A 12,311-nucleotide genomic window follows, 5' to 3' on the forward strand; every position below is an offset into this window, starting at 1 on the left:
AAGATTCTGAAAGAAAAAAAGCACAACTGACTAGCTTTATGGCATAAGAAGTGAGGAAGATTTGAATGTGTTGTTCAGTTTCCATACAGTAATACAGGTTTCGGTAACACTTTACTTAAAGCCTTTATAATGTATTAGAAAGTTATTCATAATGTACTTTATAATGCATTATATATTTTCATACATAACTGTAACCAAAGTTAAAGTAAATGCATTATAATATTTACAAATCTACAAATCATGTGTTTTAATGCATTATATTTTCTAAAGGTGTTCAATGACTAGATACGTATTATAATGTATTACAATTATTCATGAGACCATTATAAGGCATAATTCATTAATTAAAAATATTTATAATGAATTATACTGTATATAAAGTCTTTAAGTAAAGTGTTACCCACTAAGTCCACTTAGCTGAATTGACACAAATAAAGAATACACTGTGCGTGGAGGATTTTTGTATTTTTTAAACGAAAAACAAAACCAAAATTCATGATATATAGGAAATATTATAAAATAATATATAACAAAATGAAACATGACTATATACGGCGAATAACTGTAATAGATCTAATGGAACATTTAATGTAATTTTACAGTAAAATACTGTTAAATTTTACAGATTTTGGAAGTGAAAAATAAGTCATTGTAGAATATACAGTGAAAAAACGTAAACTGACATTCCCTGAATTCCCTGCGTGATACTTAAAGGGTTAGTTCACCCAAAAATGAAAATTGTGTCATTAATTACTCACCCTCATGTCATTCCACACCCGTAAGACCTTCGTTCATCTTCAGAACACAAATTAAGATATTTTTGATAGAATCCGATGGCTCGTGACAATCAAGACAATTAACACTTTCAGTGCCCAGAAAGCTACTAAAGACATTTAAAACAGTTCATGTGACTACAGTGGTTCAAACGTAATGTCATGAAGCGACGAGAATACTTTTTGTGTGTCAAAAAAACAAAATAACGACTTTATTCAACAATATCTAGTGATGGGCGATTTCAAAACACTGCTTCATGAAGCTTTACGAATCTTTTGTTTCGAATCAGTGGTTCGGAGTGTGTATCAAACTGCCAAAGTCACGGGAACCATTGACATTTCGAAACGTTTCGACACTTGTGATGTAACGAAGACTTGTTTACTGAAATCACGTGCCTTTGGCAGTTTGATACAAAGAAAGACATAACAAAAGATTTGCAAAGCTTTGAGGCTTCATAAAGCAGTGTTTTGAAATCGCCCATCACTAGATATTGTTGAATAAAGACGTTATTTCATTTTTTTGGTGCACAAAATGTATTCTAGTCGCTTTATAACATTAAAGTTGAACCACTGCAGTCACATGAACTGGTTTAAATGTATCTTTATTAGCTTTCTGGGCGTTTGAAAGTGTTAATTATCTTGCTGTCAATGCAGGCCTCACTGAGCTATCAGATTTTATCAAAAATATCTTAATTTGTGTTCTGAAGATGAACGGGTGTGGAACGACATGAGGGTGAGTAATTAATCACAGAATATATTTTTGGCTGAACTAACCCTTTCACATTTGATGTATTTTCTTAGTTTTTTCTAATCAGTTATGTACATTAGGGTTTTATGTTACATCTAATGTTGTTAAATTAATGTTTATTGCATTTTTAAATTTTCATGTGTGTTACCGTTAAGGTGTTTAGTGTTTATGTGAATGACACTATATATTATTGTCCTTCTCAGCTTGTAGAAAAGCTGCTTGTGATTCATCATGTGACTCTCATCACCACTGTGTTTGGTGGTTGTCAGTGTATTACAAAGGTACAAAATCAGATATTAGTACTTCAATAGGTTGGTAAATTAACATTATATCAGTTAATGAAATAAGTTTTAAATTTACTTTAATTCTATGAAACATAAAATGTTGCTACCGTATTTTTTACAGTAAATTTCTGGCAACCACAGCTACCGGGTTTTTTACTGTAAATTTAACAGATTTTTTTTTTTACAGTGTGTAAAATAAACCGTTATGAACCGTAATTATTACAATGTAAACCTTTAAATGATATGGTTTTGAACTGTAAAAAAGACAAAAAAACTAAGTGCTGTCCTGTAAAAACCTAAAATGTTGCTACCGTATTTTTAACGGTAAATTTCTGGCAACCACAGCTGCCGTTTTTTTTACCGTAAATTTCACGAGGATTTTTTTTTTTTTACAGTGTATCTGTGCTATAGTGGTAAGCTACAAAAAGCACTTGTATGGTTTAAGAAGTTAAAGTTGTTTATGCTTTTGACAGAAAAGATGTACATTACTCTGACTGGATGACTTCATTGTGTAAATTCTTCCTGTTGTTTATGAATACTAAACTTGATTAGATGCTCAGAATGGAAGGAATGACACTCCATGCAAATCAGAACAGTCTGAGAGTCTCTGCTCACATATTTCAGTTAGTAGGCCGGGTTCACTCAATGAAAAAGAGAACCATGTGTATTGTTGCACGACGTATTGTGTGCCAGGAATACAGCCTGATATGATAATTCAAACGGTTACAGATGCTCGCTGTGTTGGCAGTCATCATTTCCAGTTTTTTCTTCTAAATTATGATTCCACCAGAAGTTATTTTGAATGCTTAACAGCATCTGTTTATCTACGAACATCTGTGAGATCTCTTTCAGTTTTCCGCGTTGATCTTTCTCTTTCTTGTCGTTCCCTCAGGGCTGTGACACACTAGAGTTCATTTTTTTTGTTTATCAGTTCTTTGTTTACACCCCCCGCAAAAAGCTACACAGATATTAATCTGTATTAAAAATGTACCGCACATCATTTTCTCCAGCTGCTCCCAATTCTTCTACAGCACACAATCAAAAGCAAAAACGACATGGCAGAAGAATTAATTCCTTACATTTGCCTTTGTAAGGACATCCTCATTGCACAAAATTTTAGTCCATTTTTAGACAGCAGAGCAATTTTCCTTTTTAGCCATTTTTGAATAATTCACCCTGCCCCGGGGGGCACGCCAAAATGTTTTCATCTGAGGTTCAAGAACAACCGTTTTCAACCGAGACAAGAAAACATAACCTCATAATTTTGAAAAACATCTGCAAACAATAAGACTTTTTTGCCTGAACCACATCCTCATCCGCTTTGCATATGAAGATATAATAAGCACTTGATTGGTGGTGGTGCGTGACCCGTCAGACTGTGTTTGACTTCCTGCGTCTTTGTGAATATTTGAACGAACTCGTTTGTGGGTTGGTACCGATACAGCAACTTCAATGAATAGTTTATTAGGCAGTAGAGATCGTTTCGTTTTAAATTTCTAATTCTTAGGAATTATTATTAAATTTTTTTTAGCACTAAAGTATTTAGTTGTTGATTATGGATGCATAACTGATGGAGTGAACCCATGACACAGACGGGAATGTGTGTGTGTGTGTGTGTGTGAGGGTGGAGGACTTACATGGTGGAGAGGGAATGCAGGGTGTTGAAAGCTCCAGGGGCGATAGTGGAGATCCGGTTATCGTAGAGGGAAAGCAGGCGCACGGAGCTCAGGCCGGTGAAGGTGGCGTTATCCACACAGCTGATCTGATTACTCCTCAGCATCCTGATGGGAACACAGAGGCAGGTTGGATCACATTGACAGACAGCAGCACACAGCTCACGGGGAGGGACGACTATAGAGTTTATGAGACCCTGTATGGCTGCTGTAATGTAATAAGTCAATGGTGGTTTTATGGTATGATTGCTGACATGTCAATTATCTTGAGACGATATGGCATGCATACAGTGGGTAGGTATATATACACACCGATATAAAGGAGGAAAGTAGCTGTATACAGAGACAGGAGTTTTTGCATGATGGATTGGCAGTGATTTGATCACTGTGAGATTACAAGAAATGCACTTGCTGTGTATCAGAGCATTCAAACGAATGATAATGTACTGTATAAAGCATTGTGTGTGCTTGGGTCAGGTTTTTGTCTACATTGTATTCGACACTTTGTGAGAAACAACAACAATAAGCTATGCATTTGTAGCCTTTATGAAAAGTCTGTCACATATATTGTAAACATTTAAAAATGATGTATATATTTTTTATAAATAACTTTTTATAGGCTACATTATGATTATGATGACAATTATATATTATCATAAAATATACATAACTTTTTTTTTTTACACCAGTACACTCTATATAGGCTACATTTTAAAAGTTATTATATTATATTATATTATATTATACATTATATTATACGTTATATTATACTATATTACATGATATTATGTTATATTATATTATATTATACGTTATACTATATTACTTTATATTATATTACATTATATTACATTATATTAAGTTATGTTATATTATATTATATTATGTTACATTATATTGTACTATATTATATTACACTATATTATTTTATATTATACATTATATTATACTATATTACGTTATATTACATTATATTATATTATGTTATGTTATGTTACATTATATTATATTATACATTATATTATACTATATTACATTATATTATATTATATTATGTTTGTTAATTTATATTATATTATACTATATTACGTTATATTACATTATATTATATCATGTTTGTTATGTTATATTATACTATATTATATTATATTATACGTTATACTATATTATATTATGTTATATTATATATTACGTTATATTATATTACACTATATTATATTATACTATTTTATATTACATTATATTATATTATATTATATTATATTACGTAATATTATATTATATATGTAACACTTTATAATAAGGTTTCATTAGTTAACTACTTTAGTTAACAAATTAACTTTATTGTAAAGTGTTACCACATTATTATATTATATTATATTATATTATATTATATTATATTATATTACATTATATTATATTATATTTTTGGTGTCTTCTCTTAGGAAAAACCCACTTATCACATTGATTTTTATATGGACTATACAAAAAAAAAAAAAAAATCATAATTCAGCTGGTCTAATAATGCAAAAAAAGTTTTGTTTTAGCTGTAGACTTTGAGTTGGTGCATGCTAATTATAGTCAGCTTTAATTAAACAACATAAGTCCTGGTTTAGTCTAGTCGGTAAGATTGCTAGGTAAACGAGTCTGTGCATGACGATTATCTTGGAGCGATCTCGGCCTGTGCTGTAACCATGTGCGTCTGCTCCCTGAGATTCTGTCTGTGCAGCAGACGCGGCGCGCTGAGGCAGCTCACTGCTTGACAAGATAAGATGAGTTTGTGTGCGTGTGCGTGTGGATGGGGAGGGGCGAGGTGCCCAAAACAATCAGGGTCTCCTAAAGGCCTTCAGCAGCACAAACAGGCTAAATGCAAACCAGAGTCTGCCGTGATGAAAACCTGAAAGCAGCAAATTCGGCATTAAACTCTGACAAACAGGGATCTGAGACGAGCAAACTCAATTTGGACACATACTCCTGGGATTTGAAAGCCACTAAATCCAATATTGCAGGACCATGATTCCATTCATTTGCTCCTATGCACTCCTTTCTCTCCAATTAAGCTAATTAGAGCGGCAGCAGACCTTAGGAAGGCTTTTTCTAACCACCAGGCTTCAGAATATGCATTGTATTAGCATCTTTGTTCCCGGTAGCAGACCAGCATAGGGGACGTCTATGCCTGTTCATTTCTTAGAATAACTTCATGCGGTCAACGTCTTGATTAAACCTGACGATCACAGTTTGGTTTTTGCTGAGAGTGGGCAATTTTTCTTGAAAATTTGTTTCTAAATAAGCCTATAAGAGCAATTCCTTAGAGCACATTTCCAATGCCGTAACTAGTGTTTGTGCATTTATATTCAGAGTTGAGTGAATATATGCATGTGAACGTGGCTCGGAGACTTATCTTCATTTTAATGAGCAGGATAACAGGAAAAGCAGGGTTGGTTTTTGAAAAATGAGCTTAAAGGGATAGTTCATCCAAAAATGAAGATTTTGTTATCATTTACTCACCCTCATGTTGTTCCAAACCTGTACGACTTTCTTACTTCTATTGAACACAAAAAGATTTTTTAAGGAAAACATTCCAGGATTTTTCTCCATATAGTGGACTTCACTGGGGTTGAACGGGTTGAAGGTCCAAATGTCAGTTTCAGTGCAGCTTCAAAGAGCTCTACATGATCCCAGACGAGGAATAAGAGTCTAATCTAGCAAAACAATCAGTCATTTTCTAGAAAAAATAAAAATTATATACTTTTAACCACAAATGCCTGCCTTGCACTTGCCACGCATTATGTAATCACGTTGGAAGGTCACGCGTGACGTAGGCGAAGCGAACATGCAAAGACTAAGTCAAATGGCCTTTACAAAAAAGAAAAAGGTAAAACAACAATGTCGGACAATTTTGAAGTTTGAGGAGAAAATGCGATGGAGTTTTTCACCTTACCGTGGTACTTTCGCCTACGTTACGCGCGACCTTTTCAACGTGATTACGTAATGCGTGGCGACTGCAAGACGAGCATTTGTGATTAAAAGTATATAATTTTTATTTTTTCTAGAAAATGACTGATTGTTTTGCTAGATTAGACTCTTATTCCTCGTCTGGGATCATGTAGAGCTCTTTGAAGCTGCACTGAAACTGACATTTGGACCTTCAACCTGTTGAACCCCATTGAAGTCCACTATATGGAGAAAAATCCTGGAATGTTTTCCTTAAAAACCTTAATTTCTTTTCAACTGAAGAAAGAAAGACATGAACATCTTGGATGACATGGGGGTGAGTAAATTATCAGGAAATTTTAATTGTGAAGTGAACAAATCCTTCAAAATATCTTCTCATACTCATACAGGGTGACTTGAGGGTGAGTAAATGATTACATAATTTAAATTTTTTGGATGAACTATCACTTTAAAACGGTGGCGATACTCACAGTGTTTTGAGGCCACTCAAACCCTTGAACATCCGTCCGCTCACTGTCTGCAGCTTGTTTCCAGTCAACAGCAGCTCCAAAACACCTCCGGCTCCATCAAATGCCCCCTCACGGATGTCCCGGAGTTTATTATTACTCAAGTTTCTGCAAACACAGAATTCAAGAAAGCATCAACTCCCCTGCGCTCTGACGCACATGCACTTTTAATGTGTCTCAAATGCACTATTTATTATTTTGACAAATGGCAGAAAGCACAGGTTGCAATGGTACAGTGGAAATTTCTTTGTTTCCTCATATAAATAGGTTGTGGTTGTATCCTAAACACACGTTTATGATGATTCACAGCTTAATTTTAAACCATGCTACAGTAAAATGTAAGGTCGGTCTTTTAGATCTGCCCAATTTATAACTGTGCTAGATAGTAAGCAATTTCATGCATGATAAATCACCGGTCTTCTTCCTGAGCGAATACCGCTTTTTTCAATTTTGGAGTGAGCTCCAAATATTGCCTGCCAGTAAATCACTGCATGCTTTTGCCCATTAGGTTGGAATATTCCAGAAGCTTTCACTGCATTCACTTCATACAAAGCTGAATTTCCCAAATACGCCAATGTCATTCAGCAGCCAAACCCTTCAAATGAAAAGAAGAAATAAACCCGTTCGTACATCTTGCGCAGGTTTGGGAGCTTCTTGAAGGCTCCTGTAGCCTCTAGGATGGGGATTTCATTGTCGTTCAGCCGTCTGGAGTAGAAAGAGATCGAGAGACAGAGGTTAATAGTTCAAGAGTAAGTAGAGTCCTCACAAGGTATAATAATAAGATTAAGTCTCACAGCAAAAAGCACAAGTAAACCTCACTGGAGCATGTAGGAGTGAGATGGAGACAAAAGAGCTAAGGATGATGGAAAAAGATGATGAGACGCTGTCTCTGTTTCAGTCTTCAAGTCTCTTATGTGGGAGACGCTGTATAATTAGGACTGTGATGTCATCGTAATGAAAAATCAGTATCGCTCTCTCTGGTGTGGATACGTGACTCTCATACACATTCATCTGTCCCTCATCACCGGTGATATCAATATGAAGGACACTTTTGCAAATAATAACCGTGGATGTGGAAGAGGCCGGGCTAATGGGCTATGCAGATAAAAGAAGACAGGAAAAGAGTATGACAGAGAAACAGATGGCGTATTTTGGAATGACATTCTACTTTATACCAGGGGTTTAAAATAAAATAAAATTAAATAAAATAATAAAATTAAATTAAATTTAAAAAAATGAAATAAAAAATAAAATAAATGTACCGAATTAACATTATTAATATTTCCGCACCCTAACAGGAAAACTAAATTCATTTTAAAATATTTTCAGGTTATTTTTTGACAGTATAATTGGGCATTTATTCATTAAAATATCAAAAAAGTTTGAAAAACCCCATTCTACTATACATTTTATCTTTGAATGTAGTACATTGAAGATGTTACACATCTGCCAAAATTGGTACATTCAAGTCATTGTATTTATGAGTATTTATTTAAATCTTATATAGATCATATTTGTGAGTTTATGAGCACATGTATGTCACTGCAAAGTTGGGAAACTCAAGATTTTCTACATGCCCTGAATTTCCAAGTTGGGGACGTGTCAGTGAGAAAACATGTTGGATGCAATCATAGACTGTAAAAAAAAGTCTATGATTCCTTCTTTCCACTGTAAAAAAAAAGAAGCCAAAATATCCCAGAAACAGTTGTTGCCGATTACTTAATCCAGAGCCTGAGTCTGTGCAGTAATTATCCTGAGGTGGAGCCGTGGTATTAAGGTCCCGCCCACACTCCTGCAGACCCAATCGCAAGCACAGCTGTCAATCATGACATTACACCCAGCTTTTATAACATCAAATCGCTAACTAAAACCAAACTTAATGGAAAAATGAACACTTAAACTTGCGTCTTTGTGATGAGAGCTACCTAAAAAGACAGAAACCATGCTTGTAAAAAAATTATTTGAGGTGTAATTGGATTTTTTCTTTGGTTCACGTCCCATTCGATTACATGTAGAGGGCGGGGTTTATGACCGAAATGCGTGGGCTTCACTTTTCAGGACGTGTGTGTGACACATTTGGATGCAATGAATGCAGCATCTGTATATACATTTTTTTTAAATTAATTATTTTTTCTTTTCATTTACAATAAAATTAAGTTGCATGTACAAAATACAATAGTACTGTACAATATATAACAATATAATATACTTCATAAATTAAATATAAACAAAGCAAAAACAAACCCGACGGACATTCTTTATTCATTAAATTGTAAATATAGCACTTAAAAAATCTTGTTGAATTTTATGTAGGAAATCATGCTCTGGCAAATCTAGTTTGGACGCAGTTGACGTAATTATGACTTCCCAGAAATATAACCAGAAAATGATAAAAAGTAGACAGCAGTATATACTGCACAGCATGCAGTAAGCTAGACTCCCATTCCCAACACAGACAGGTGCAGAAAAGGTCTAGACAAGGTTGAGAGAGACTTCCCAAACATTAGTAAGAGTAGAGTCTAGTAAATGCACCATGGCTGTCTTTTTGTTTCCCCCAGGGCTGGTTTCCCTAGCGGGGCCTGCCACGGGAAAGCACATCAGACATAAAGTGCTGGTTCCTGGTTGCAAGCATTCCCGCAAGAGCTCTATAAATAAGCAGCTGTGCTAGCGGGTGCAAGCTGTAGTCACTGAGCCGCAGAAAGACAGAGAGAGAGACAGAGAAAGTGTGACAGATGACTCGAGTTGATGGGACTGCAGAGGGAAAACCCTGATGTGTCCTCTACACATGAACACAAGGGCAAACGCATTGTCAACCCGTCTAGCTCTGCCCAGGGAAAACGCAGCTGAGTGGTTAATGGCCTGGGAGAGGCCTCGGACATTCATTCACCACAACTCAGCCGGGCACAAGACCCCGTAATCAGAGGACAAGAGAGAGAGATGAGGCCTCTGGGACAGAGGGACACCGAAAGAATTAGTGAGGTGAGATTGTAAATGCTGAATGTTCTGGAGAATGATTGATGGGGTCGCTGGGTGTGTTTGTAAGCTGAAATGCGTGTCTCTTACAGGTCAGTGGTGTGCTCAGGCAGGTGAGGGGGTATCTTGGTGAGTTTGAGGTTCGAGCAGTCCACCACCGTTCCTTCACATCGACAACGCTCGGGACAAACCAGGTCCTGGAAACACTCGCCGCTGAGACGACTGCGGTAGTCCTCCGCACCTAACAAACACACAAGACACAAACAGAGAAAGACGGACATTCAAACAGCTTATTCAACTCGTCACGCACACGGTTTAATCTCAGTCACATGTCCAGATCACCAAAAAAAAATTAAAATAAATAAATAAATTATATATATGTATATATATATATATATATATATATATATATATATATATATATATTATATTTATATAAAAATATATATTTAATTTTTTTTGCAAAAAGGCTTCATTTATATATATATATATATATATATATATATTTTTTTTTTTTTTTTCTGTTGTACTGACTTTATACTTACATTTTAAATAAGTGATTTTTATAGTAATATAATAAAAAAGAACTGTAATAACTCATTTTTCAAATAGGAATTGAGATAAAGTCTTGAATAAAACATCTGAAATGTATGTGAAATTGGGACAAATTAGCTTAATTGTCTTAATAATGACTTTAATCTTTAAAAATATGCAAAATATATAAACACATTTTTGCATAATTTTAAATTTGTATATATAATGCAGCTATTTATATAAAAAGAAAAAATCTCAAAGCAAAATGTCTGAAATCTATTACAGTAATAAGAATTTGGGGGAAATGTGCTTAATTGTATTAATAATGGCTTAATGGCTTTGTAATCTTAATAAAAAATATGTCAAATATATGACCACAATTTTTCATAATTGTACATAGCATGCAAATTATTTTATTTTAATTTAATTTTTTTTACAAAAAATACTTTAATATAGTTCAAATTTCAATAAAATACCTGAAATGTATTACAGTAATGAGAAATTGGAGGAAATTAGCTTAATTGTCTAAATAATGATCTTTATAAAAATCATTATTGAACTATCTTTATAAAATTATGCATAAAATATGAGCACATTTTTGCATATTTGTCTATTTAAAATATGCCAATGTGTACATATCATGCAGATATTTATATAAAAAAAAATATGCAATATTGTTCAAATTTCATATAATGGGACTTACAAAAAAATCTCCAATAAAATACCTGTAATGTATCACAGTAATGAGAATTTGGGGGAAATAAACTTAATTGTCTTAATAATGACTTTGTTATCTTTAGAAAAATATGCAAAACATATCAGCACATTTTTGCGTCTTTGTCTTCATAAAATATGCCAATGTGTACATATCATGCAGATATTTATATATAAAAAAGAGCTGTAAATAGATTTCAAATAATGGGACTTGACCTGAATAATGAACCTGTTTTCGTGAGATTCACTCGCATAATAAATAGGAATAAATATTTAGATTTTGTTCTTTACACCTACAAACACGCCCACAAACAGGCAAAGTCACACAACCTCATCGTCTGGATTTCTTTAAAGATAACGGCGCCATCGAGCGAGAGGTCAGGTATTGGAGGTCTGGCGCTAAGAAGTGTTTTGACAGGAAAACACACGAGGTTCTGGCCGCCCGCGATAAGTCTGCTTCCCATCAGCCATCACTCGCCTGCCACTGTTTATCTTATTCCCACCATCTCTGTTCGGCTGCCCTGATGCTTCTAGCCAAAGCCCAATGTCTACAAGAGCGAACTTAAAAACGCCCTTTGAAATGCAGACGGAGAACGTAGCTAGAGCTCTTCACAAGCCATCCGTTGTTCCCGGGTTAAAGAACGCCACCTTCACTCCTCATGGTGGCAAAGAGAGGAGCCACCGCACATATCCCAGAATGCCATGCTGTGTGCGAGTGTGTCCAGCGGTCCCTGGTGCTTGACGGAACCATGTGAGGCTTGTGTAGGCGGCGGCACATGGTTAGATCAAGCACAAGAGACAGCTGCACCAGAGGCCAGAGTGGAGGAGCGGAGCGGGACGGAGAGGCGGGGAGGAGGAGGAGGAGGGAGCAGCCAGGACACAGCAGCCAGGAAGCCGCCCAGAACTCTGGGCCACCATGCACACGGGCGGACGGGCCGGCCCCTTTCCCTCGTCCCAGCGCGGTCACTGGGACATTAGCCCACTGGGAATACAAGGCCCGAAAAGACAGACAGAGAGACAGACAGACAGACAGACAGGGACTAGGAAAGACACACATAAAGACATCACAGAGGAGAAAGGAGTGGAGCAAAGCCCTCTGCCAACACACATACACACACATAAAACACAGATTTTCATGTGCAAACACTTGT

At 35.5% G+C, this 12,311-nt stretch overlaps 1 protein-coding gene across 1 annotated transcript in view; it reads right to left on the reverse strand.

The window, feature by feature from the left end:
* The window catches only part of slit3 (slit homolog 3 (Drosophila)), a 200,548-nt gene that overhangs the window by 43,473 nt on the left and 144,764 nt on the right, over window positions 1-12,311 (reverse strand). Inside the window, 4 exon segments of the mRNA XM_051860278.1 lie at window positions 3,443-3,586; window positions 6,904-7,047; window positions 7,570-7,644; window positions 10,003-10,153. Coding sequence (XP_051716238.1) covers window positions 3,443-3,586; window positions 6,904-7,047; window positions 7,570-7,644; window positions 10,003-10,153 — 514 coding nt within the window.

The sequence above is a fragment of the Ctenopharyngodon idella genome, chromosome 14 (assembly GCF_019924925.1).
Source record: "Ctenopharyngodon idella isolate HZGC_01 chromosome 14, HZGC01, whole genome shotgun sequence".
NCBI classification, from domain to species: Eukaryota; Metazoa; Chordata; class Actinopteri; order Cypriniformes; family Xenocyprididae; genus Ctenopharyngodon; species Ctenopharyngodon idella.